Here is a 27,427-nt window from a genome sequence, read left to right on the forward strand (position 1 = left end):
TCAGGACACTTGAAGGGTCTCTCTCCTGTGTGGATGCGCTGGTGGCAGGTGAGGTGGGATTTCCATTTGAAGCTTTTTGTACAAGCTGAACACTTGTACAATCTCTTCATTGAGCGTACACAACAGTAGTTAACAAGGCTGGAATTCCTTTTCAGGCTTTTTCCACACTCAGCACTTGGGTTCTGCCTTCTCTCCTGGCACACTTCTTTACTCCTTGCATCTTTAGGCTGTTTTTGACTTGTGCTGCAGTCCAGCAGATTCCTCACAGTCTCTCCTGGAGGGTTTCCCTGTTGCTTCTTGAGGTGCTCTACTTGTTTCAGATCCCCTTGGATATCCTTTCTGATTTCTTTCACCGAGACACTACCACACTGCCTTTCAGTCACATCACAATTCTGTACACCCTCCTGAACAGTTGTGACTCCATGTCCTGATGGATGACAGAGAAAAGCCAGAAATAACACATTAGGCCTAAACTATTTCTCAGACAAAGATAGTTCTTGTCAGCCCAACTTCCTCCTGTCCCCCATCATCTCACCTGGGCTGAGATCTCCTGCCATGTCCTCCAGGCCATGCACATCTGGGTTCCAGGGGTCTTCCCCTCCTTCAAGCAGGGAGACCACCACAGGTTTGGGGGCTGGACATGGAGGTTAAATACAGAAGCAGAGGACATGAAAGCATTTCTATGATTCTGGCACAGCTGCTTCTCCAACAGCTCCACTAAGTGTCCCTCCCAACTTCTGTAACCACGCTAAGGGCCTGAATGACACTGGGCCAACACATACGGGCTTGCTTTGAAGCCCAACATGACCTCTACGTATCTGAAAATTATGCAGGAACAATTTCTCTAATGTTCACCTTAGGATTTCTTTTTTTAAATTGTATCCAAACTGCTTAGTGCCCAAGGCTTCATAAGGGTTTGCAATAATTCAATGGAAAAGGAAAAAAAAGGCAAATAACCAGAGAGTTCACACACAGAATCACACACAGAATTGTAGGGGTTGGAAGGGACCTCCAGAGATCATCGAGTCCAACCCCCCTGACAAAGCAGGTTGTTAGGTTGCTGGAGCATGGTGGCACAATGCAATGCAGCAACATGCAACACAGCAACACAAAGACAGTTTGCTGATCCAACCCCTCCTGGCTGATGCCTGCTTGCCAGCAGTGACTCTGGATCACTTCTCAGAGTTCTAAGCACGCTAATCCTTTCTGAAACTTATGAGAAACTTACCTACGTTTTGTTTCTGGTGCTGCTGCATTATTCCACAAGTAACTACATTGCAATTATTCTAAGCCCTGCTTGCAGTGTCATTCTGCACAGACAAAGGAGCCCTAACAAGGACAAAAGGCAGCAAAGCCCTCACCCAGCGAGGCCACGCACGCGTACGTCTCCAGCATCACATCCCAGTACAGCGCTCGCTGCGCAGGGTCCAGCAGCGCCCACTCCTCCCTGCTGAAATACACGGCCACCTCTGCAAAGGTCACGGGCTCCTGCAAGCAAAGAGGCTCCTTGTGGGGAACAGTCAAGGCCGACGGAAGCAGCTGGCAGAGGAGAGAAAGGCACCTCCCTCTTCCCATGCATTCACATTCCTCACTTGCTTGCTTCCCCACACTCCTACCTGAGATGGATGCGGTGTAGCCATTTGTTGCTCTCCCGCAGACTGGGATAGTCACAGGTGAAAGGCAGATGATTCACTGGAGCCTGCTGGGACAAAAGAATTGGCCCAATTCTACCAAAAGAAAGGGTAGGTGTGAGGGAATGCTGCTGTCCCTGTCCAAGAACAGCCCTCCCCAGCCCATTTGGGAGTAAAGGACACCTAGGACTCAGACCAGCAGCACTGCACCCATCTCCAATGTTGTCAAGTCAGTATTAAATCACTACCGAGTATCTTCATTATATCAGTGAATATATTCCTGTTTTTCCCCTAAGAGTACATATTGTAGTTGTATTATATTGTAGCTCCTCATCCAGATGCCTCTTGAATGCTGCCAGGGACAGCGACTCCACCACCTCCCTGGGCAGCCATTCCAGTGCCTGACCACTCTTTGAGAGAAAAAGTTTTTCCTTATGTTTAATCTAAACCTCTTCTGATACAATTTATGGCCATTTCCTTGGGTCCTTTTTGCTGCCTGGGAAAAGAGGCCAAACCCCTCCTCCTCACAACCTCCCTTCAGGAAGCTGTAGAGTGCATTGAGGACTCCCCTGAACCTCCTCTTCTCCCGACTAAAAAATCCCAGCTCCCTCAGCTGCTCCTCATAAGACTTGAAGTCTTTCTTGTAGTGAGGGGCCCAAAATTGAACACAGTACTAAGGTGCGGCCTCACCAAAGTTGAGCACAGGGGGATGATCACCTCTCTGCTCCTGCTGGCCACACTATTTCTAATGCAGGCCAGGATGGCATCGGCCCTCTTGGTCACCTGGGCACACTGCTGGCTCACGTTCAGCCAAGCATCAACCAACACCCCCAGGTCCCTTTCCTTTTCACAGTCATTCGACCACTCAGCCCCAAGCCTGTAGCGCTGCATATTTTATTATGCGGTTGTTGTGCCCAAAGTGCAGGACCCGGCACTTGGCCTTGTTGAACCTCATCGCATTCACCTCAGCCCATCGATCCAGCTTATCTAGACCCTTCTGAAGGGCCTCCCTACCCCCATGCAGATCCACACCACCTACAAACTTGGTGCCACCTGCAAACTTGCTGAGGGTGCACTCAAATCCCTCAATCAGGTCATCAATAAAGATATGAAACAAGTTGGACCCCAGTACCGACCCCTGGGAAGGCAGAGCTGAGGAAGATAGAGAACAAAGACTGTGCGCCACAGCCGGGCGGCACGAAGAAGCCGAGGCGTCCGACGTACCAAACGGCGACAGTCCCCGCAGGAATTGCGAGACGCGGGAGCGAATCTCAGCCGTCAGCCGGGCGTCACTTCATCCACGGAGACAGCGGGCATACGAGAAACGGTGCGGTGCGGTGCGGTGCAATGCGGCGCGGTGCGACCTCCAGTTGAACGGCTGCTTCCCAACGCTCCGCTCCGCGCCGGCTGCGCGGCGCCGCTCCGTGACGTCACCAAGTTCCGGCGCGCGATGATGACATCACATCGGGCCTGGAGCGGAAAGCGGTGTGCAGACGGGGAAGAGTGGCGGTGAGTGAGTGGCGTTGCGTCCGTGGCTGCGGCGCAGAGCCGTGGGGCGGTGGGTGCCGGGCCGGTGGGGCGCGGGGACGGCGCGGGGCTGCAGCAGCACTGCGTGGGGGCGGCTGAGAGCCGGGGATGCGGCCCGGATCGGGCTGCGCTGCGCCGCGTCCCGTCCCGTCCCGTCCCATGGGGGGAGCGTTCCCCAGCGCTGCGGGAAGCGGGGGGAGCGGCTGCAGCACAGCACGCTTTGCTTACTGCAAACTGCGCGCCTTTACCACTGACACTGGCTTGGCAGCGTTCGTACCAGTATCACAGAATCACTGAATTACCAAGGTTGGAAAAGACATACAAGATCATCCACTCCAACCATCCACCCATCAGCAATAGCTCCCACTAAACCATGTCCCTTAACACAACGTCCAAACGTTCCTTGAACACCTCCAGGGTCGGTGATTCCACCACCTCCCTGGGCAGCCCATTCCAATGCCTGACCACTCTAGAAAAGTAGTATTTCCTAACATCGAGACTGAATCTCCCCTGGCGCAGCTTGAAGCCATGCCCTCTAGTCCTATCACGAGTTACACGAGAGAAGAGACCAACCCCCAGCTCACTGCAGCCTCCCTTCAGGCAGTTATAGAGAGCAATGAGGTCTCCCCTGAGCTCCTTTTCTCCAGACTGAGCAATCCCAACTCCTTCAGCTGCTCCTCATCAGGCCTGTGCTCCAGACCCCTCACCAGCTTTGTTGCCCTTTTTTGAACCCACTCCAGGGCCTCGATGTCTTTCTTGCAATCAGGGGCCCAAATCTGAACCCAGTACTTGAGGTGCAGCCTCACCAGAGCTGAGTACAGGGGGACAATCACTTCCCTGTTCCTGCTGGCCACACTATTTATGATGCAAGCTAGGATGCCATTCGCCTTCTTGGCTACCTGGGCACACTGCTGGCTCATGTTCAGGCTCATGTTCATATTAAATGTTTGCAAATTCCAGTTGTGAGAAATAACTGATTTTTCACAGACTGGCTTTGTTGTGAAAAAGTTTTAATTCACGATTGCAGTAGTGGGCATCCTGCTAACAGGAGCATGATCGAAAATTTATCACAGCTTTATATCCCTGATCCACCAACGCCAAGAATTCCTTCCCTTTCTAGGCTGACCACTCCAGAATCTATGTGAGGCTTTGATGCTTACTATTGTATCTGCATCCTAATCACATCAACCTTTAATCTCTCCCTCATTCTCACCTCGTAATTTGTTACCTCTTGATTATCGTGTTTGTCCCCTCCATCCATTTTCCTTATCCTGACGGGTTAGCCCCTCCCCTCCCCCCCTTATCTGCTTCTCTGTTTATTATCCAAGGCTGGATAATAAACACAATTTTAACTCTCACACAGAGAATTACCAAATATAATGGCTTCGTAAAACTTACTACACTACAAATGTTATGGACAGACATGAAGTCAGAGAGCACTTGTTGCAAATACCCAAATAACCCAGGACGGTATCTTTTTTATTTTACTGCCATTGCAGTGCCAGCCATCCCACAAGCAGCAGCACACACAGAAAGCAGCATTACAGCTTTTATGCCCCATTACCCAATGCTGATCTCTTCCTCCTCATTGGCTGAATGCTTCAGGTTCACAAATGTTCCCGAGGCTCAGCTAAACACATCCACACCTGATGAACATAAACTGTTGTTATCTAAACGTGTATACTACTAATTGTTTTGCTTCTTCTCCTTCAATTCTCTATCACTCAGGTCTTGTCTGTCCAGCACCAACAATTAGTAGTCTTCCAACATAATGAGCCCATTGATATCCTTGTCACACTGATTAGGAGTGTGACTTATCTTCAGATCAAGGCTCAGAGCTGTTCCAGAAGGCTGCACAGACCAGAGCTGCAGTCTTTGTACCAACATATTACTCCATGTATCTTTGTGACTATAAATTACTTCACCTATCTGCTGAGCATGCGAAGACTACAGAGACCCCAATGAAGTAAAAAGGCTCTCCTGAAAAGAACTATTAGTAAAATATTTATCTTGTTAGTTCTAATGCAGAAACAACTTCCCAGTCCTACAATTCCCCCCTTTTCTTCTTTATACATTGTTGATTTCTGCAATTTTTTTCTAAGGTATTGTTTTATTGACATCTTCCTCTTCTTTACTTTCTTAATTACCCATCTCCTCTAATATCATAATTTCATCCAAATATGGTGGCAGCTCAATTGGCGTTTGCTTCAGTAGTGCTCTCTTGACCAGTCACTCTACCAGTCCCCTCACACAGGGGATAACACAGCAACCAGTGGTTGCTTTCAGGGTTCCTGCTACTATAATCAGAGAAGTAAATATGGATACATACAGCCCTTTCCATTTACCAAGCCAGGACTTCAACCATCCATTGACAGAAGTATCTATTCCTGATTTTTCTGTCAATTCATCAGCAAGGATGGTAGGCCCTTGCAGTGCCTTAGTTATTCTGCCATCTGGAGCTGTGTTACTGGGGATGAAGGTGAAACAATGGGTACCTAGCATTACACACGCACCCCCTTTTCCAGCTAACATCATATCTAGCCTGATCCTATTTTCTCAGGCCATTCTACTTGTGGCACCTAACTGTTCCTCAGTTCCCCTTATTGCACCCTTTGTATAGTTTATAAGTTGCTGTTAATTATAATGGATGTAGTTAATTCAATCTGCATTCTCATTGATCAACATCCACCACAGCAGTGACTCAAAGTCTGCAACAGTTTGATTTCGCACCTTATGTTCATCAGGGACTCCAAGAAATGGAGAGTTAAAACTGTCAGCTTGCCCACATACTGAAGAATTACTGATATTAATTTGCTTTGCAAGGTTTTTCACAAGAGATACATAAATATTTGCATCAAAAGCAGCACTTAACAAATTAATATTTCTAATGATTACAAGAGCCCATATTACTGTCTTTGGATTTGCAGGATTTGGATCCAGCTGTCTTCAATTCCCATCATGTTCGAGGGACCTTCTTGCCTCTAGTATGATGTATCCACAATGGTTGTTCTTTAATTTTGATCTTAAATTTTTAATTCTGACTGTTGTTTGGGACGTTAGCAGCACCTGGAACAGACCTTGGTTCCAGGGGTGAACCTGAAAGAGATCTAATATATACACACAATCTCCTGGTAAAATATTATGGATTGAGCCATCAAGGCTTCGGGGTCTAGTTCCTATTACCAGTTTATTTCCCTAAGCAATTTCTGTAGACTTATGACACATTCAGTTAGTATTCCACTCCCTACTTGGGTAGAGATCCCGGTTTGCACAACAAAAGGCCTTTTGTACTTATTTTGTGTTTTGTATTTTGAAGTATTTTGAAAGGACGTAATCCCTCTTTGGCTCTAGATTTCGTTCTGATCCTCAGGAGAGCCAAAGGTAATGACTGTGGCCAGTATAGTCCTGGCTCCTGGCCCAGTTTTACAAGATGTGATTTAATCAGGTGGTTCATCAGTTCCATCTGACCACTTGTCTGTGGTCTGTGCAGTGTGTGCAATTGCCAATCTATTCCCAATAGTTTGCTAATCTGTTGGACACTGTAATGAAGTGAGTTTCCCTGTCAGAGGATATCAGTGCAGGAACCACAAACCTTGGAATCATTTTCTGCAACAATACCTTGGTTGCTTCTTCGGCTTTATTGGTCCTGCAGGGGAATGCTTCTGGCCACCCTGAAAAGGTATTGGCTAGAACTAGCATATAACAAAACCCTCCTTATTCCTGGCAGTTCCAATAAATGAAATGAAATGAAATAAATGAAATGAAATAAATGAAATGAAATGAAATGAAATGAAATGAAGTGAAATGAAGTGGAATGAAATGAAGTGGAATGAAATAGATTTGCCATTGTTGTCCTGGAAGGTTTCCTTTCCTAATAGGCCCTACTTGTACCCTGTTCTGGTACTAGGTTTGTACAGTACTTTATAGCATCTGTTTCCCCAGTAAGTTTTACTATGTTGCCTTAAAACCAATTTCCATAAAATACTGAAGGGCACAGCAATGTGTCCATCTGGGTAAGCACCCATCTGTCAGCTTGCTCTCTTCCCTTCTAAATGAATAATTAGATTCCTGTCCCCTCTAAAATAATATTTTAAGTTTGCCATCTGGAATTAAAGCCAAGTCACCAATTTCTTTTCCTTCAGCTGCCTGCTTTGCCACCTAATCCACCATCTTCTTTCCATTTCCTATACAGTTTTACCATTCTCATGTCCTTTTCAGTGTATAATGGCCACGCTCTTTGGTAGATTTACACCATGCTGAATTTGTTTTCCTTGCATGTCAACAGTTCTTGCTCTTTCCTGATGGTACTTTGAGCGTGTACCACTCCAAATACATATTTAGCATCTGTCCATATACTTAAGGCTCTTGTCAAGGCAGTTATTTCAGCCTTCTGAGAGAAAGTTCCCACAGTTAATGGTTGTTCTTCGATTAACTTGTCAATAGCAATTACTGTAAATCCTGCCTTGCAGTTTCCTTGTCTCATAAAACTGCTTCCATCAATGAATCCCGGAATCCTCAGCATCATCCAGTGGTTCCTCCTGTAGTCTGGCTGACTGGCATAGACAGTCTCCAAGCAGTCACATACAGGCAGCTCAGAGGTAGCTCCATGTTGGTGTTCTGGGCATTCAGCAAATTGCTTCCTTCCTCTAGATCAGTCGGGCTTTCTGTTGAGAGACTTGATAATCATTTAAACTAAGAAATTCAAAATTCAGCAAACTCACAGTCCATTGCACACAGTCCTCATTTGTTGCTGTGGCATCCACATACTGCAGTAAAGTTCCACCCTAGGATGGAGGAACCCAAGTCTCAGGCTCACAAGCTGACCAGTTCTCAAAAGTCTCTGGTCTGTTCTCACAACCCTGGGTAACACTGTCCAGGTTAAGTGACTCTTTTCTTCCCCTTATTGGGGTTTTCCTATTCAAAGACAAATAAACGTATGCTTCATTTCACCAAACCAGGCAAAAAGGCATCCTTCAAATCCAGACAGTAAACTCCACCTGCTCATTCCTTAATTTGGTTAATTAAAGTGTATGGATTTGCTACCTCTGGGTGTATACATTCAACTATTCTATTACTTGCCCTCAAGTCTTGTACCAAACTACAGCTTTTGCTATCCGATTTTTCATCAGTAAGATTGGGGTGCTGCATTTGGATTCACATTCAATTAGTAATCTAGACTCCAGAAAATTATCTGTTATTTCTTTTATCTTTCTACAATCTCATATCCTCAAAGGGCACTGCTTTATCCTGACTGGACTGGTTCCTGCTTTTAACTTATCTTCTACTGGGGCTGCATTTTTGGCTCTGCTAGGCATCCATGATGCCCACACTCCTGGGTATGCCTGATTCAAGATTTCTGTCACTTCCGGTGGTACAGCATTGTTTTTCCTGGTTTGTGTTGAAGCCAGACTTAAAATTTTCAATCTGTTGGTCTTGCTTTACTCTTAGCCCACCAGAAAATAAACCTGTTTAACCTGCTTCCCTCGCTGCAATTTAATCAATTTAACCCTAGTAGTGGGTCTGCTATGGCCCAGCTCCAACACCATCTCCTTCAGGGCAGAATGGAAGATCAATTACTGCTGATTGCAGCAGGAGAGTCAGGTTTAATAAGGTGAAATGCATGGTATTCAAATTAATCACATGCAATAAACGTCTTCACTCTGCACTAACAATGGAGTCCGTATCAAATTGCCACAGTTAAACCTTGTTCATATTTGCCTTCCTCAACCTGTGTCTTTCCCAAACCTTTTCATTTTCCAAACTTTCATCATTGCAAAAACTATTAACATATTTCAGTTTCACCTCCTCCCCCAGGCTTCCAGTGCTAACACTGGGATATCAGGTTTCCTAGATCTCTGCAGACAAAGGCTATTCTCGCTTCCAATGTCCCGTTCTCTCCCCATTCGTAAGCAAGTAACAGTTTATGTCCAGAGTTTCTGCTTCCAGCTCTTTCCCTCAGAGTTCTGCTTACAAGCTGCAGCTGGGTGGGAGACAGGGGGAAAGTGGGATGACTGCGGGGGATGTATTCATGTGCCTGCTTTGGCTAGAGCAGATCACAAGCTGTAATATCTCAAACTCACTGGTTTTCCTTAACCCTTCTGCCAGTATTTTCCCCTGCATTTCCACTATTCATATCCTCAATTACAGTTCCGTGTACCATTAACAACTGCACTTCCACATAGCATTAACGATTTCACTTCCATATACCATTAACAATTATACTTCCATATAGCATTAAAACAGTTTTGTCCCACTCCCTTCAAAACTCACAAATCAAATAATACAGTTCTTCAGTTTCCAGAAACACCCAGCACTTGGTGTTTCTTACTCAGTATTCCCCCTGGCTCACCAGCAACCTCTTCCCTGTGAACCAAAATACAACCCAGAGGGTCTTTTTGGTATCTCTTTAGACACTCCTTGTCCAATCACAGCTTCTTAGATAACATTTTAGGCCAAGCTGGATTGGCTCTGGGCAGCCTGGTCTGCTGGTTGGCGACCCTGCACACAGCAGGGTGGTGGAAACTAGATGATCATTATGGTTCTTTTCAACCTAGACCATTCTATGATTCTGTGATAAACATTTAACAATCACAAAGAAAGTGACAACAGCCTGTACAGTTTGTCCTCGACATCCTTCTTCTTTCCTCCTCCCTCCACGGCCCAGCTTTCACTCTGTGTTCCTTTCCCACTCTTGCATAGCTGCCTCCCAGTCATGCCTTTCTTCTCCAGTGAACACATACCCATGATAGACATCATTTCCATCTATGAATACAAATTAGGCCCTGGAAATGGATCTAATTGTTCTACTACCCTAACAAGATTCTCAGTTAAGGTTATTTAAATTAAATGTACAGTAACTTATTTAAGTTAATTTATTTCCTTCTTGAAATTTCTAACCTTTCTGCTAGTAAAAAAGGGGGAGGGCATTAACATCCTGTTTACATTGTTCCAATTCCCAAAGTAATTGAGAATGTGTACTCTCTCTGGGACCCTGCACGGGATCAGCAGCACAACCGCTCCCCACCTGTGCAGAGGGGAGGGGGGGAAGGAAAGTTATCTAAGCGATCCAATTTACGATCTTCCTGCTTCTCTCCTTTTTATTTTGAACTTTGACTCCTTGTGAGGATCTGTTTTACTTCTTGCACCCATTCCTACATACTGCCATGTCCCAGAAACAGAGAGGCTCACAACGATGTGGCTGTCATGCGCCAAAAGTGATGTCAGAGATGTATACAGAGAAACAGGAGAGTGAAACCACCCCACCTGTGGGTGCATCCAGAAGTGACACCAGTGAGCAGGGAGCACCACACTGCAATTCTGTGGCTCTTTGAGGGCATGGAGCATACAGACACGTTTCTCAGAGAGACAATGAGGAGCAGCCACCTAGTTTTGTGCAGACAGCAGTACAGCACTGCTGGGAAGTGGCAGCTGAGAGGTTCTGCCCACAGCAGCACTGGCACGAGGTTGGTGGTGATAGGGTCTCTCATTCTGGGTGCTCCTTTTGCTTCCAGAGGACATAGTGATCAGCTCTGCTGCAGACCCAGTGTTAGTGTAGGTGGCACAGGGATGAGCTGATCCTGTCCCCATTCATGTGTGCACATCGGCCTCCACCTTGCAGCTCGAACCTGTGCTCAAGAGGGAGGAGAATGGGAAAGGTGTCCCGATGCACTGAGAAAAGCTGGGACTGCCTCTCCTGGGGAAGGGTGGAAGGGCTTAGGGTGTAGCACCCGGCCTGAGCCAAGCAGCCCAAGGAAAACCATGGCTGTGGCACCAGGAGAAGGTCCCCATCCCAAAGAGAGCCCGTATCAATAACTGAATATGCAATATACTGAGAAACTTGCATAGGTAATGCAACTTCTGCATCTGTAACATACTTGTTGGAAACATTCTGTAACACAAGTTATGTATAGAATCTGAAGATCTTTTGTGCGATTTGTGCAAAAATGTCTGCTTTCTATCACTGCAACTTGAGAATCAGAGTTTCCTGATTGGTCTGTTGTGGTTTTGTACTTTCTGTTATCGGTATTCCACATCATAGCATCATGTAAAGCAACAGGAGTTAAAGAGTTTACATTCTGGTTCCGTGGACTGCTGTTTCTGGGTACTTGGTTGTCAGAGTGGGAGGGAAGGAGTAGCGTTCCCCAGAGGACTTCTGGGTCTTCAGACTGGTGTCTGAAGAGGGAAGGTGGAGCTGCCTCACAGGTCTCTCAAAGTACAGGGGGACACAATCCCTCTTTTACCTCTGTACCCCAATGCTGGTGAGCCCTTCCCCATTTTCCCATTAGTGGAGTGACTCAGAGTTCACATTCTTCAGCTGTCCCTCCTATAAATATTCATCGTTGTTTCCTTTGTTAATACATACATTGTAACCTGGGTCCAGAGTTTGTCATTTTGCACAACTAGAACTATCTTTCTATCTTGTAAAGTCTATGTCTATTTGTTCTGCACAGCATACCAGATTTACAGGCAGGTGCTAAGCTAGCATGCCTGCCCTGTCATATCCTTGCAAGATAAGTTTGTTTAACCAGATCCTTGTGACCAAAATTATTATTCTCAGCTTTTTCTTTATGCTGTTTTGCAGGGACCCCCTGTCCTTCTTTTGTTCTTCCCAAATTTTATTTTGCAAGGACACTTCATTCTTGGTTTTCCATCAGTAGACACTGTGTCATCTGAAATTTGGAAAGAAAACTCTTTAACTCCAAATGTGATGCTAGAAAATGGCATTCCTTTATTCCTCATGATGCACACTTGATAAGCAAGCACACTCTCTCAGAGTTCAAGTTCTACATTTATACAGTTAAGACATATGTATTCTTTCAAGATGTATGCATTCTTTTTCAAGAGCTCATAGGTATGTGCTGATGTCCCTTTGGGCATGCTTAGTGGTATCAGAGGTGGTTGAGTGCCCACTTACTTCTTCCCATTTTTCAGCATCTGCTTAACAACTGAAGACTTTGACCCACTTCCATCCAGTGTTCCCCACTTTGGGAGATTCCCATTGTTTTTTAGGCCATAGTGAAACACTTTTTAAAAACAACATATGTGGAACCCAAGGAAAATGGCCATGCATGTTTTGAGTCAAAAGATAAAAGTATTCTATTGTGACTCAAGTACTTCTTGTGAGGTAAAATAACCGAGGCGGAAAAGTATTCAATTATGTTCCCAGTGACAAATTATTGAGTGACAAGACTGTTCACCCACTAAATCTGAAATGGGAAGATTTAAAACTATCACTTAGGGATTCCATTTGCGAAACTAATATACTGGTTCTTAAACTAATGTACTAATTCCTTATGCAAACCAACATATATCAATTGTAGCCAAGATGTTCAGCAACTGCCACTTCACCTGCAAGCCCCATTCAGTTTATAAGTAGCAATTCTAGAGTGACACCTTTCATAGTTGGCACCTATACTGCATGTACCAAGAAGCTAACATCAACATGCTTTAGGAATTTTCTGGACCTGCTTTTTTGGCTGTGTGGTATTCCCCTTAGGGTCTAGGAAGCTGGTCACCCATTAGGGCAAGCGTGGCTTTAGAGAATAAATAACTGTTGGGTTATTGGGTTGGACCTGGTTGGGTGGCTTACAGTGAAGTCTCACAATGCTATCTGCTTTATTATTAATCCATACCCAGAGGCTCTCAACCACGTCAACCACTTGCCAACAGCAAGCTCCATGTATTCCAGACCACCATCACATACAGCAACACCATCCTGTCTCACCTGCACTGCCTATCCATCCTGGAGAACCACAGAATCACAGAATATCAGGGTTGGAATGGACTTTGAAAGATCATCTAGTCCAATCCCCCTGCCAGAGGGGGATCAGGCAACACAGGAAAGAGTCCAGGCAGATTTTGAATGTCTCAAGAGAAGGAGACCCCACAACCTCTCCGGACAGCCTGTTTCAGTGTTCTGTCACCTTCACTGTAAAGAAATTTTTAAGCCCAGAGCCATCCAGAACACGTGTGACAGAACATTTCCCACCACACCTTACTTAGGCTGATGTTGTAGCTCCAGGACCAAGCTAATGATTCTCTTAGCTTAAGATTCTCAAGGGATGCAATGATCAGGTGTATGAGGAGCAGAGCAAACCAAGCTTAACTTCCAAGGCTGGTCTCTTCCACATGACGTGTCAGATGAAGGGATTGGCTGGTTGCTCTGTGAAAGCTTGCAAGTGGTATGACCTCTTCTGGTCTCTCCAGGGGGGGGTTTCCCATGAGAAATGACGTGCCAGCCCTCAAAGAAACTTTTCCTGCAGGTGAGACACTTGCAGGACCTACCTTTCATATGGATTAGACAGTGTTTCATGAGTTTGGAGCTCTGCATGAATCTCTACCTGCAGTGCTGACATTTCTCAGGTCCTAAGTGGATCCTCTGGAATTTGATCAGGCTGGAGCTGTGGTTGAAAGTCATCCTGCAGTTGGGTCATGTGTAGCACTTCTTCCATGAGTGCCATCTCCTACGAATGAGGAGTTCTGCACAAAGCTCTTCTTACACTCACCACATCCCTAAGTCTTCTTGACATGGAGTCATTGGTGCAGATATAGGGAGGGTTTCTCCCGACTTCTGGTGACTCACGAAGGTCGAGCCATGACCAAAGCTCCTCTTGTAAGCAGCACAAGCAGAAACATGTTTCTGATCCACCTACCCACAACTTGAGGCGTTCTTGTGGCTGTGCCACATCCTGCCCTGGACTCTCCTTTGCGTTTCCACTCAACATCCCCAGTAGAGCCAAAACAGAGCAATATGCCTAATTACCCCACCAGGGGGAACAGAATTTACTCTGACACCAAACACCAGGAATGGATCTAAGGCCAAGAAGGAAGCTACAGACCATCCAAGGCATAGGAAAACTCCCAGATATGCTGGTTAGGAGAGAAATCAGGGGCTCGCTTCTCCAAATGAATCCAAGTAAGAATGTGAGCACTTCCTCTGAGCACTGGAGCGGGAGTGCTGGACTCAGTGCTATCTCCCAGTTAACACACTGGAACATCTCACACCTTTACAGTGAGCACTCCCTACTGGGGAGTGCACCACATCACCATCAGAGGAAGGAGTATGATCATTGGGGCACTTGCAGGCTCTGTCTCCTGTGACAATGTGCCAGTAGGTAATGCGTCAGGAACTGAATATGAAGCTTCTCAAAAACTCTGTACACTTCAATGGACATCCCTTCAGATTTGTTGTGAGCACAGCAGGCAATGGTGCGCGTGTCATGCTTGAGGCTCATGATTGCCACTCCAGTGCTCAGAGGAGGTGCTCACATTTTCTCTTGGGCTCATTTTGATGAGCCAACTCTTGTTTTGTCCAGATTATCTGGGAGTTTTCCCATGCTTTGGATGGTCTGTAGCTCCCTTCTTGGCCTTAGGTCCATTCTTGATGTTTGTGACCAAAGGATATCCTGTTCCCCCTTCATCACTGTCATGGGAATTATGCACATTACTCTCTGTCAGCTGGAGATGGAATATTGAGTGGTCATAGAAAGATGACAGGGTGGATCAGAAACATGTTTCTGCTTGATCTATGAGAAAATCTTTGGGTACAGCTTTGAACTCATGAAGCACCGGAATGTCTACAGGGGAGAAGACATCCCTGTACCTGAACCAATGATTCCACCTGGCAAGAAGCTTTACATATGCTGCTGATATAGATTGATTTGTTTAGCACTAGGGATGAGTACATTAGTTTAGGAACCAGTATATTAGCTTAGCAAAAGGAATCCATAAGTGGTTGTTTTAAATCTTTCCATTTCAGATTCAGTGGGTGAAGAGTCTTGGTTTTCCTCAATAATTTGTCACTGGGAACATAATTGAATACTTTTATCTTCTGCTTCACAAGATTTTGCCTCACAAGAAGTACTTGAGTCACAATAGAAAAATTTATCTTTTGACTCAAAACATGCATGGCCATTTTCCTTGGGTTTCACATATGTTGTTTTTAAAAAGTGTCTCACTATGGCCTAAAAACCAGTGGGAATCTTCCAAAGTGGGGAAAAGTGAATGAAAGTGAGTCAAAGGTTTTAGTGATGAAGCCGATGGTGAAAAAACGAGAAGTAGCTGGGCACCCCACCATCCTCGATACCACTGAGCATGCCCAAAGGGACATTAGCTCTTATCTGTGAGACCTTGCAAAAGAATGCATATGTATGCCGACGTACTGCATATGCATGTCTTCATTGTTCAAATGTCGAACCGGAACTTTGAGAGGGTGAGCCTGCTTATCAAGTCATCCTGTTGTGAAGAATCGCGGATTGCCACTTTCCAGCACCACCTTGGAGTTAGTTTTCTTCTCAGATTTTGGATGACAATTTTTGGCTACTCTGGTAGGACACCGAGACTGAAATCTTGCGGACTGAAGAACAGGAGGAGACCTCAGCGTGCACACCGAGTGATTCTCAGGGAGCTCTCCCCCGATCTGGCCGCAGGTTTCCTGAAATACGGTAAGGCATTCCTTTGATTGCCTCTGGTAAAGCGTGAAGAAGTCTGATTCACTTTCAGAGAGCAAAGGTAAGGGAATTCCCCAGGAGGTACGTGAGCAGGGAGATGTCCTGAGTGTGCGGCAGGTTCTGTGTTACTCGGAAGTAACATGGTGCTTGAGAGAAAACGGATTCGAGTCCTGTTAGAGGGTGTATTTAAGAGATTCAAGACTCCTCGGGCTCCGCGTCTTACCGAAAGTAACATGGTGAGGGAGTACTTGAGAGATTCAAGACCCCCAGCAGAAACCGAAGCGCTTCATTTTCTGGTAATTATGCTGTGTTACGACTGCCGGCATTGTGATTTTTCTATGTGAACATGGGAATGCATTACTGCAACGGCACCAAGCTTTTTATTTTTTTCTCTCTCCATGGTGTGTGTATGCGGTGGATATGCAGGTTGTGTTAAGTTTTGCCTTTTACTTTCGTAGTTGCAGCAGTGTGTGCGTGTGTGTATTGCGGTGCATGAAAAGAATTTGCATATTCCAGACATGGAGAAGTTGGTTGTGGAAATGGCAGAGAAAACCTGTTGAAAATAGTAATAATTGGTGGATTGGAGAAATGATCAATGTTACTTATGGACCCTGCTGCCTGTGGTCGGTCCCGCGTGCCCGTGCGGCCGCCGCCGCCGCCCCGGAGCGGTCGTGCCGCTCGTAAACGGGTAGAGCTCTCCGCCGCTCCCGTACCGCGACGAGAGCGACCCGTAGGCGCCTCCGCCTGCGGTCCGCGCCGCTCGGAGCCGGGTAGACGGTGCCGGCGCGCCGTGCGGTGCCGTGCCGTGCCGCGCCGCACTGCCTGGCAGCCATCTCTCCACGCCGCCGCGGACCGGCCGAGCCGCTCGGAGTCGGGCAGACGGCGCGCAGTCCGGCCGCAGCCGCGGAGCGACCGGGCGGGTCGGCGCTCGCCGGGGCCGGGCCGCCCTTCCGTCGTACCCGAGCCGCCGCTGCCGCCTCGCGCGACCGAGTCGGTCGGTGCCGGGCGGACCCTGCGGCCTGTGGAAAAACAAGTGAAGTTCCCATCTTGCTGGGGGATGTTGGTTATGGATCTCCCTGGAGGAATCTCCCACGGTGCACAACCGTGCTTTGAGAAAACGCTCTCCATTATCTAGCAAGATGAGGAGGGACAATTGTCCTGCGTAAAGTCTATTCAGATTAAAGTGTATTTTGACTGTTGTGACCAGTTGCAGTTTGCACCGGCCAAGATTGACGAGCACTAGAACAAGAAACTGCCGTGCCACCTCCCCACACGAGGCTCGAATTGCACTCAAAGAGCCTGGGGCAGAGACACTGCAAACTCCTATTGTAAAACGGTTTGTTTCTTGGTGGATGGGGATGAATACAGCGGGAGCGAGAATGTCCTCATCTGCGGAGACCTAGGAAACCCGATATCCCATTATTTGCAGTGGAACTTCCGCTGCTGGAGACGAAACAGAAATTTGGATACTATCGGTTTTTCTGTTTACCAGGGGCACCAAAGCCCTTAATTGATCGAGATTGGTTGGATAAATTGGAGGGAAAAATAAAATTTCAAATGTTTTTTTTTATAGGCAGGAGAGGTGCCTGGAAGGTCAAAGGGAGCTGAGGCAGTTTGTAATGATGAAAGCGTGTGTGGGAGGGGGTGAGGGGGGAGAGGGAAGGAAAAAAAGTCTTGGAAAAGGCATAGACCAAGGAAGGGACAGGAGGAAACACAGGAAACTGAGAAAGCAGAGGAAAGAAAGAGCGATAGAGAAAGGAAAGTAGTGGCATCGACCATAGCGCAGGGAACCGACAAGGATACAGATGGTTGGAAATATATTTTATTTGCAGTTGCAATGGGGGGCGTTCCGCAAGCAGGAGCACCCCTAAGGGCACAATGACAGCTTTTTGCACCTTGTTTCCCCCTTCCGCCCCCTCTCCTGTTTCCCCATTGGCTGGGTACTCAATTAAACATTTGTTAATTCGTGTGTTATCTGGTGTCAGTCAGTAGCCATCCTGTTGTTTCCAAAGCGTCTCAGTGCTCTTTTTGCGTTGATATGGTGATTTTCTCCAAAGTCTTTGTTAAACAAAAGAGCACTGGGGTGCGGGGTGAGGGGGGAGAGGGATGCCAGGCCTCACCCATGCTCTTCAGGCACTTCCTTGGGCAGGCCATGATTTGTTGTCTGATTTGATTCATCTCATGCAGAATATTCTTGCAACGTGTATGACAAAATATACATATATGCACCTATATACTGAGCATGCATTCCAGGGGAAGATTTGTCTAGAGGATAACAGATGACAACTATCAGAGGCCACCCCAAGTATAGTAGAAGGATTCTCAAAAAGAACTATGGCAGAAGAGACCATGACATTAAAAATTCTTACCTAATTCTGATGCAGAAGCAACATTTGATTCCCACACAGAGGTATAACAGAAATGCCAGAACCAAGAAGGGAGAATATAAGGGCAGAGATCTCAGTCCTGAAACCTGATCAATGCAGACAATGTTAGAGATTGGCAACAGGATTGCCCACAGAACAAAACTAACAGCAGAGAATCCAGATCAGAGCTAGATCACTCAAAGGGCATAGATACAATTGCAATAAATATAGAATGGAGGGGACCAAGAGGTGAGACATCAGCCAAACCCCTGGTTACAAGACAACTGGGGAACAAAGGCGTAAAATTTCTTACAGATACAGGTGCAGTGTATTTAGTTACAAATCCACGTGAGGGACAATGAAGCGATCAAACACCATCAATAATTGAAGCCACTGAGACAGCTGAAGTGTGGCTATTCTTCCAACCATTAAAAAAAAAAAAAAAAAAGTTATTGGTTATTTCTGGGCAGGATCACAAAGGACCAAGTGATCGTGGTGGAGGAAGAGGATGTGAAATTAAAGATACAGAAATGTTTGTGGATGGTAGCAGCTCTGGGAGAAATGGCTTAAGAAGGCCAAGTATGCTGTAACAACCAGAGATGAAGTAACAGGCTGGAACTCTGGCACTACCATCTCAGCATAGAAAGCAGAACTCATAGCCTTGTAAGAGCAGTAGACTTAACAAAAAGGAAAAATGTCAGTATTTGGACTTAAAATTTGCACTTGGGGTTGCGCATGCACATAGTGCTACCTGGAAAGAACAGGGAGTCTCTCAGGGAACACCCATAAAACATGGAGAAACAATAATAGAATTGTTAGAAAAGGTGCAATTACCAAAAGTAGCAACTAACAATGCACTGCAATATCAGTACGGGCAACAACCATGCAGATACAGAAGCCAAAGATGCAGTAGAAGTTTTCCTCCAATTATTACCCCAGAGATATAAAGAACTGATTGATGAACCTCCAAAATATCAGAAGATAAGAAGTTAGCTTCCTTGCTAGAAGCTAAGAAAAATGAGTCAGGATGGCGGATACCTTAATCAGGTAATAATTCCCCAAGAAGATGATCATCAGGACATGCATTGGAGATCAGATATGACCACCGACAATCTAAAGACTCAGGTCTTAAGTATACAAATGGGAGGAACTGTGAAAAGCATGGTGTGCAAGTGTGAACTATACCAGAAATATAAACCAGAGTGCAAAAGGAGCACATCCTGGAGTTACAGGGAGGGAAGACAGCCCAGGAGACTCTTAGCAGGTAGACTTTTCTGAACTCCCACAATAAGTACTTAAGACAGGTACTTACTGGTCTTGGTTGATACTTTTTCAAGTTGGTTGGAACCTTATCCCTGTCATACCAACAGAGTAAGGGAAGTAGTAAAGGTTATACTAAGAAAAATTATATCCGGATTTGGGGTACCAATAAGGATATCATCAGAGATAGGTTCACCTTTTGTAGCTGAAATTGTTCAAAACCCAGCAAAAATCATTGGAAAAGCACGAGATTTACAAAATCTATATAGGCTGCTAGTGGAAAGATGGAAACGAATCAAGATCTGAAAACACAGATTAGTAAAATCTATTAAGAAACACACTTGAAGCCACCTGAGGCCCCACCCTCTCACCTTAATACATGTTATGGTAAAACTGCGTGCTCAGTAGACAGTCCTTATGAAATTATGTATAGAAGACTGTTCCAGGTAGTGACAGGCAGTATCAATGTAAACAGTTAGGTGCACTAAAACTAAGAGAATGTTATCTCTTTAGGGAAAGTTCTATCTTTCATCCATAGGTTTATGGCTCAGAAGGCACCGACACCTCCAGAAGTCACATTACATCCATTCCAGCTTGCAGAGGGAAAAGGTGAAGAGCCCTAGCCAGCTCTGCTTTTGCAAGGGTGCATTTAAAGGGATGGAAGGGAATGGAATATTGGGACTGTGACCCAGTAGAGTAAAGGAGGGGATGGTGTTAAGAAGCTCAGAACTCACCTTCTGCTTCTTGAGGGTGATGAGATGGGATGACAGTCTGTGCCTGAGCACCTGCAAGGGGAGAGGACACAGTGGTGACATGGAGAAACATAGGGTGACTTAATGGCCTTGAGGTCTTGGCAAAGGCTGCTCAGGGCAGAGCAAAGCAGAAGAAACTAAAAACAAAACAAAACAAAACCTGAAAGAAATCATGCCATATAAGCGGGAACTTGTGGCCTGGGAGGATATCATCTCACAGCACTGAGTGCAAAGCTCAAGAATGGGAAACAAAGGCCAAGGACTGTGGATTCTTGTCCACCTTAAACAGGATTACTGCACAGAATGGGATGGGAGAGAACCTTGGGAGGGTGATGCAGTTCAGCAAAGCATTGGTGGTGTGAAGCAGTTCAGAGCTCATCTGGCTTTACCCTCCAACCTTTACCTTCCATGCGAATGTAGCTTCACCTACTTGCAGGAAACAGGAGATAGTGGTGGGGTGGAGAAATGCAGGTTTGAAGAACCACCTCTGCAGAGAGGCAAGTGGAAGCATGAGTCTTAGAATCACACAATCACAGTATCTGCAACGTAGGAGAAAAATCTCTAAGTTCAGTCCCTGGGCAACCTGTGCTAGCTATAGATGTCCTTGTTCTTTGCAGGGGAGGTGGACTAGATGACATTTAAAGGTCCTTTCCAACTCAAAACATTTTATGATTCTAGGATTCTAAGATCATCCAGTCCAACCACTGACCCATTAGCACTGTACCCACTAAACTATGTCCCTCAGTGCCACACCTACACACTTCTTGAAAACCTCTGAGAAAGGTGACCCCACCATTCCACAGACAGGCTGTGCTATCCCACTTGTGTCTGCAGCTGTTGAGCACTATCTGCCATAGAACTGCCTCCTGTCCATCCTAAGGAGGAGGATGTGTAGGTGCACTTACAGTCCTCCCTTTCCCCTGAAAGCTTGGCCTGTTTGGACTTCATCCCAGCTAGGAAGATTACCACAGTGTACTCCTACCTGGATATCGCATGGAGAGGAAAGAACTGTTTTTCATCAGCTCCTTATACAGGCGGTATTTGGCAGTGATGTCCCATTTTTCCACCAGTTTGCAGAGCTTCTGCATTCTCTCCTCTTCACTGCTCTGCAAAACGATGCTGTTGTGCTGCTCAGGACTCAGAAAACCTTCCTGGAGAAGTTCCTTTTTGTTGCACAGAACTTCTAGCTATTAGAATCCTTAGTTCCCCCGACTTCTCGCTCACCAGGACTCTCGACAGATCTGCTGCCAATCAGTGTGCAACATAGCAATTATAAACTAGACTCAAACTTCTCCAACAAAACCACGAGACGCACATTCTATCATTGGAGGAAGAAGACAGAGGTGAAGAAGGTGAAGGCAAAGGCATCCCCGGGCACGGAAGGATCACAGGCTTTGCAGCAGCTGCTGTCCAAGCCCCACTTAGTGTGTTCTGCTACTGGATGCTCTGGGTGATATCTCAGTTCCGGTTTCACTTTCAGATCGCACACTGTGTCCTCACCCCTAGTGAGTCAACACCTGCCCTTTGATAGTGCTGGACAGAAGCTGCTGCCTGCAGGAGGCTGATCCCAAATGGGTGTTCCCAGAGCCGGGTGATGCCAAGAAGGGAAAGGAAGTGGAGTGAGCTGTGAGCAGTGGCTTCCATACACGGGTGTGTGAACAAATGACAATCTAGAATCATAGACTGATCTCCAGGTCACAGAATCAGCGTAGACACGTTCCTTCTCAGAACTCTGCAAAATGCGTGTATTGCAGCCTCCTTATTTCTGCAGGGGCTGGGATTAACAATTGAACTGAAGGAGCAGGTGCCAAAGTCATCTGTTTAAAACACCAGAACCCCTGTGTGCTGACTGCAGAGCAAGTGACTGACGTGCATTCTTTACCAGAGAAATAGGAACCAGCTTTGGCAATTTGGAGCATAGCATTTTGTTCAGTTTCTGTTGGTGATCTTAACGCTTTGTTGTCCAACTTGCACACTCAGCTGTCCAGATCCCAGTTTGGTTCAGATTCAGGCTTGTACCCCCTTGCTTATTGAGAAGACTTTGTCAACAGTCCTTAAAGGCCAAATGAAGCTAGTATAGCTAACGCTAAAATCAGAGGATAACAGTAGGGTGGCAAAGTCTTTAGTTACAGCAAATGAAAACAAGGCCAAATGCACCAGCCAAAGATACAACAAGAAAGGAAAAGATCTGCTTACCTCTGAAAGGCCCCAGATATGCAGGAATCTCCAACAAAAAACACCCTCACCTCCACTGCCAGCCCTTAAATGAGGCATCGGAACAGGCGGATCCTGGCTCCACACCTTCCAGTCATGAAGTTCATTGCTTGCACCTGACCTCCTCTGGGTTTGTCCTGCCTTCCCACCAGGTGCTCAATCACTGTTTCAGGCCACCTGTTAGCATTTCCACTGCAGTATGTTTATGTGGGTAATCATCGTTAACTTACTGATACTATATTTCTTTTGACAGGCACAGCCAATGCCTTGCAGGTAGTCTTTGTTCTTCCTTCAGGCCTTACCATCTGTTTGAGAACTGGAGGGAGTGGGAACATGTTTTCCTTTTGTTGCTGGTGCTAGCTATGGAGGGGCCGAAATATTCTTCTTCACTGTTATCTTTTTTACAGACTGACACAGCTGAAGTTTCATCCGCTTTTGTTGTCTTACGGCCCCTAATCTCTTATTTCTCAATTGTAATAGCTGTCAGGAGACGATTCGTGTAAGGATTTGGGAGTTCAGTCTGTCAGTTTCTAACCAGTTAGTGTCCCTAGTTGCCATAGTGCAGATTTTGCCAATTTATAATTGTTGGTTCCAACTACAAAATAAACTTTTAAAGGAGAAGCAGGAACATGTTGAATAATATAAGGTAGATACGCTGTGGTGGTTTCACAGCGACTTGATGAGATTGGAAATGGGTGCACTGTTGCTTGTCTGAGTCCTGGGTGGCTTTTATTCCCAGGCAATGCCCTGTAGATGGGCTGGGCTTTGACAGGAACTGCTGCGCTCCCTCAAACCTCCCCTGCCATTTTTTTTATCCCAGCAGGCTTTTCTAATGTCTGCCTTTCACCTGTGATCATCCCAGCCTCCAGGAGTGCAGAAAATGGCTGCAGTGGATCCATCTCAGGTAGGAGTGTGGGGAAACAGGCAGGAGAGGCTAAGGAACAAGCAGTGTGAATGCAGGGGGTGAGTGGGACGCCCTCCATCAGCATTTGTGTGCTGGGGACAGAGAAGCCGCTGGGACTGGAGTTTCTCTCCTTTGCCAGCTGCTTCCCTGGGCCGTGGCAGTTCCCAGCAAGGAGCTTCTTTGCTTGCAGGAGCCCGTGACCTTTGCAGATGTGGCCGTGTATTTCAGCAGGGAGGAGTGGGTGCTGCTGGACCCTGTGCAGCGAGTGCTGTACCGGGACGTGATGCTGGAGACGTACGCGTGTGTGGCCTCGCTGGGTGAGGGCTTTGCTGCCTTTTGTCCTTGTTAGGGCTCCTTTGGCTGTGTAGAATGACACTGCAAGCAGGGCTTAGAATAATTGCAATGTAGTTACTTGTGGAGTAACTCAACAGCACCAGAAACAAAATGTAGGTAAGTTTCTCATATGTTTCAGAAGGGATTAGTGTGCTCAGCACTGTGAGAAAAGACACAGAAGCCACTGCTGGCAAGCAGCCATCAGCTGGGAGGGGTTGGATCAGCTCCTGCAGACTGCCCTTGTGTTGCTGCAGTGCATGGTGGTACCAGCTCCACCAACCTGACAACTCCCTGGTTATTCATTTACCTTTTTACTCTTTTCCACTGTGTTCCTGTAAACCTTTTTGTTGCCTTAGGTCTTTAGCAGTTTGTATTAAACTGGACAAAAAGCCCAAGGGTAATGTTAGAGAAATTCTCTCTGCATAATTTTTGAGATGTGAAATTCTTGCTGGGATCAGAAGAAAGCCAGTATGTGTGGGCCCAGTGTAATTCAGGCCCTTAATGCGGTTTCAGAAGTTGGGATGGACACATAGTATAGTTGTTGGACATGTTCCTACATCAGAATCACGAAAATGCTCTAATGTCCACTGTTTCTGTTATTCAATCGACATGTCCAGCCCCAAAACCTGCAGTGATCTCCATGCTGGAAGGAGGGGAAGACCCCTGGATCCCAGATGTACATGGCTTGAAGGACATGGCAGAAGACCTCAGCCCAGGTGAGCCAGTGAGAGAGAGGAGGAGGTTGGGGCTGGCAAAAGCCATTTCTGACTGGGCAGTATTTTAGCACAATATATTATTTCTGTATTTCCTGTCATCCAGCAGATGATGGGATCACAAACATAAAGGAGTATCTGCAGAGAAGTGGTGTGGCTGAAAGGCAGTGGAGTAGTGCCTCGTTGGGAAAAACCAGAAGGGATGTGCAAGGGGGCCTGGAGCAAGGAGAGCACTTCGAGAAGCAACAGGGAAACCCTCCAGGAGAGATTGTGAGGAAACCCCTGGACTGCAGCACAAGTCAGAAGCAGCAGATGGAAGATGCAAGGAGCAAGGAAGTGTGCCGGGAGGAAAGGCAGCACCCAAATGCTGAATGTGGGACCAGCTTTAAAAGGAATTCCGACCTTGTTAACCACCATTGTGTCCGCTCAGTGAAGAGATTGTGCAAGAGCTCTGGGTGTGTGAAGAGCTTCAAAACAAGATCCAAATTCACTAATCATCAGTTCCTCCACACAGGAGAGAAACCCCTTAGGCGTTCTGAGTGTCCAAAGAGCGTCAAAAGCAACTCTGAATTGAAGTGCCACCAGTGCATCCACACAGGATACAGACCTTACAAGTGCCATAGATGTGGGAAAAGCTACAAACAAAGTTCCCACCTTGTTTCCCACCAACGCATCCATTCAGGTGACAGAACCTACAAGTGTTCCACGTGTGGAAAGGGTTTCAAAAGCAGTTCAGAACAGAATCACCAGCACATCCACACAAGAGAGAGACCCTTTAAGTGTCCAGAGTGTCTAAAGGGCTTCAGAAGCAGTTCCTACCTCATTGGCCCCCAGCGCATCCACAAAGGAGAGAGGCGATATAAGTGCACTGACTGTGGGAAGGGCTTCAGAAGCAGTTTCGACCTCATTGTCCACCAGCGCATCCACAATGGAGAGAGACCCTTTAAGTGTACTGAGTGTCCAAAGAGCTTCAGAAGCAGCTCCTACCTCATTGGCCACCAGCGCGTCCACACAGGAGAGAGGCCATATAAGTGCACTGACTGCGGGAAGGGCTTTAGAAGCAGTTCCAACCTCACCCGCCACCAGCGCATCCACACAGGAGAGAGGCCATATAAGTGCACTGACTGTGGGAAGAGCTTTAAAAGCAGCTCCAACCTCACCCGCCACCTGCAGTGTGTCCACACAGAAGAGAGACCCTTTAATTGTCCTGAGTGTCCAAATTGCTCCTAAAGCAATTCTGAATTGAAGTGCCACCAGTGCATCCATACAGGATATAAAACATACAAGTGCTCTGTATGTGGGAACAGCTGCCATTGATGTTCCCAATTTGATTCCCACCAGAACATGCATTCAGGACACAGAGCCTGCAAGTGTCCCATTTGTGTCAAGGACAGGCATGTTAGAAGCGAAGATGCACCAGCACATCCATAAAGGAGAGAGACCCTACAAGTGCTCAGCGTGGGAAGAGCTTCCGCAGCAGTTACAAGCTCATTTGTTACCAGTGCATCCAAACAGGAGTAAGACCCTTTAAATGCCCTGTGTGTGGGAAGGGCTTTATAAGCAGTTCTAATCTCAACTCCCACAAGCACATCCACCAAGGAGACAGAGTGTAGAAATGCCCCGAGTTTGGGAGTATCTTCAGAAGCAGTTCCTGCCTCGTTACATACCTACACATCCTCACAGGAGGCTAAGTTTGCAGTGCCACGAACGCGGGAGGAGCTTCAGCCAGACCCCAGCCTGATCAGCCACCTGTAGCTTTGTGTGGTTATGAGCCTTACAAATCCCTTGAGCAGAGGAAGAGCTTCACAGCTAACTCATCTTAAAAACACCTTGAAGAACATACTCCTTGCTCGGACAGGTGGAACTGGTTTAATGAGGTACAGCCAGCAGGGAGCACTCACTGTAAACATAATGTGGTCACAGAATCGTAGAATGGCCTGGATTGAAAAGGACTGTAAGGATCATCTAATTTCAACCCCCCTGCTGTGTGCAGGGTTCCCAACCAGCAGACCAGGCTGCCCAGAGCCAATCCAGCTTGGCCTAAAATGTTACCTAAAAAGCTGTGATTGGACAAGGAGTGTCTAAAGATACCAAAAAAGAGATACCAAAAAGACCCTCTGGGTTGTATTCTGGTTCACAGGGGAGAGGTTGCTGGTGAGCCAAGGGGAAGTTAGGTAGCCGACTAGTAAGTGTTTCCTGTATCCCCTTTAGTCCCTCCATAACTGGGTTAATCTCTATTTTGTCATGAGCTTCCTATTTATTGATTTTGAGTGGTCTGGAAGATTAAAGCAACACATCCTACTAAGATCCTCACAACCGTGCCTCTTCAGTTAGTTAGTCCAGATCCCTTACCTCAATTCCTTTAACCTGTATGCTATTGGGAGAAAATAAAGATATTCTTGCTCGGACTGGCAAAATATCTTTGGAGGTATAAACAAGTTAAAGACCATAACTATCCATGCCAGACAGACCCTCTTGACATGGTCACGAGACATCTAGCTTGTACACCTGGCATGGGTGTCAGCAAATGCTATAAAGACCATTGACAAGCCCCGCCAACACTGAGGTGGCTTTGTGGAGGCGAGTGGCAAGGAGCCATGTGTGCGTGTATGACAAAGGAGCAGGCAGCGGATTGCCAGATGACAGAAGAACCCCTCAACTGTACATGGAACCCGCTTTACATTCCCCTGAGCGAGAGCAGACAGAGGAGACGACCTGCACAGAAGGAGGTGAGCGCCAACATCGAGCTGCATCTCGCACAGGAGTGGTTCCATGGCAAGCCGGGGGCAGGGCACGGTGGGCGGCACATCGCTGAGTGGCTGATGGCAGAGTACTGTGCTAAGATAGAGGCCCCTGACAGCTTCTTCCTGGTCAGGGAAAGTGAGACTTATGTTGGGGACTACATTCTATCCTTCTGGCAGTGTGGGAAGGTGCCGCATACACTGGTGACAGGACGCTACCAGTCAGAAGTTCTTTGTGACTGACACCCAAGTATCTGACAGCCTGTACGACTTCATCACCTACTATTGGGAGACGCCACTGAGGTCCCACGGACCTGAGATAAGGCTGACAGAACCGGTGCCTTGGTCCAGCACTCACACCAACACACGGTGCCGCGGGACGGCACCAGAAGGACAAGTCCAGATCCAGCACCATCTACGTCAGGGCCAGAGGGAAGAACTGCTCAGCATGGCAAGAGTTACATTTAATAAGGCACTTAACCAAGTGCACGTTGTTCAAGTTCATTGCCCACAATAAAAGTTTTTGTTCTGCACTAA

At 46.6% G+C, this 27,427-nt stretch overlaps 2 protein-coding genes and 1 long non-coding RNA gene across 5 annotated transcripts in view; 1 reads left to right on the forward strand and 2 right to left on the reverse strand.

The window, feature by feature from the left end:
- LOC122191942 (zinc finger protein 430-like) overlaps window positions 1-3,026 on the reverse strand; it is a 4,660-nt gene extending 1,634 nt beyond the window's left edge. The window contains exons 1-5 of one of the 3 annotated variants that reach the window (XM_042892359.1): window positions 2,856-3,026; window positions 1,617-1,699; window positions 1,362-1,488; window positions 536-634; window positions 8-427 (exon numbers count right to left, since the gene is read on the reverse strand). In XM_042892359.1, the coding sequence (XP_042748293.1) occupies window positions 8-427; window positions 536-634; window positions 1,362-1,488; window positions 1,617-1,640 (670 nt within the window). In that variant the 5' untranslated portion in view covers window positions 1,641-1,699; window positions 2,856-3,026. Of the gene's footprint in view, window positions 1-7; window positions 428-535; window positions 635-1,361; window positions 1,489-1,616; window positions 1,728-2,855 lie in introns of all 3 variants that reach the window. The other 2 variants (XM_042892361.1, XM_042892360.1) reach the window with 2 other exon arrangements.
- A 56-nt stretch (window positions 3,027-3,082) lies between these two features.
- On the forward strand, window positions 3,083-27,427 carry LOC122191940 (zinc finger protein 501-like). The gene is made up of 6 exons (XM_042892358.1): window positions 3,083-3,140; window positions 15,489-15,601; window positions 23,023-23,103; window positions 23,294-23,420; window positions 24,054-24,152; window positions 24,256-27,427. The coding sequence occupies exons 3-6, from the start codon at window positions 23,080-23,082 to the stop codon at window positions 25,377-25,379; spliced, it is 1,374 nt and encodes a 457-aa protein (XP_042748292.1). The 5' UTR covers window positions 3,083-3,140; window positions 15,489-15,601; window positions 23,023-23,079; the 3' UTR covers window positions 25,380-27,427.
- On the reverse strand, window positions 17,422-22,285 carry LOC122191941. Its single transcript, XR_006182493.1, has 4 exons — window positions 20,968-22,285; window positions 20,389-20,524; window positions 17,977-20,018; window positions 17,422-17,872 (listed from the first exon to the last, which is right to left on the reverse strand). It is a non-coding gene; the product is annotated as an uncharacterized LOC122191941 (long non-coding RNA).

The sequence above is a fragment of the Lagopus leucura genome, unplaced genomic scaffold, assembly GCF_019238085.1.
Source record: "Lagopus leucura isolate 7727_CA_CO unplaced genomic scaffold, USGS_WTPT01 34907-2_obj-0_obj, whole genome shotgun sequence".
Taxonomy (NCBI): Eukaryota; Metazoa; Chordata; class Aves; order Galliformes; family Phasianidae; genus Lagopus; species Lagopus leucura.

Excerpts from the sequence above, each read along its gene's own strand:
- LOC122191940 (XM_042892358.1), top strand. The coding sequence starts at position 23,080 with ATGGCTGCAGTGGATCCATCTCAG. Across the intron at positions 23,104-23,293 it reads CTGCAGTGGATCCATCTCAG|GAGCCCGTGACCTTTGCAGA; the intron begins GTAGGAGTGTGG and ends CTTTGCTTGCAG. Across the intron at positions 24,153-24,255 it reads GGCAGAAGACCTCAGCCCAG|CAGATGATGGGATCACAAAC; the intron begins GTGAGCCAGTGA and ends CCTGTCATCCAG.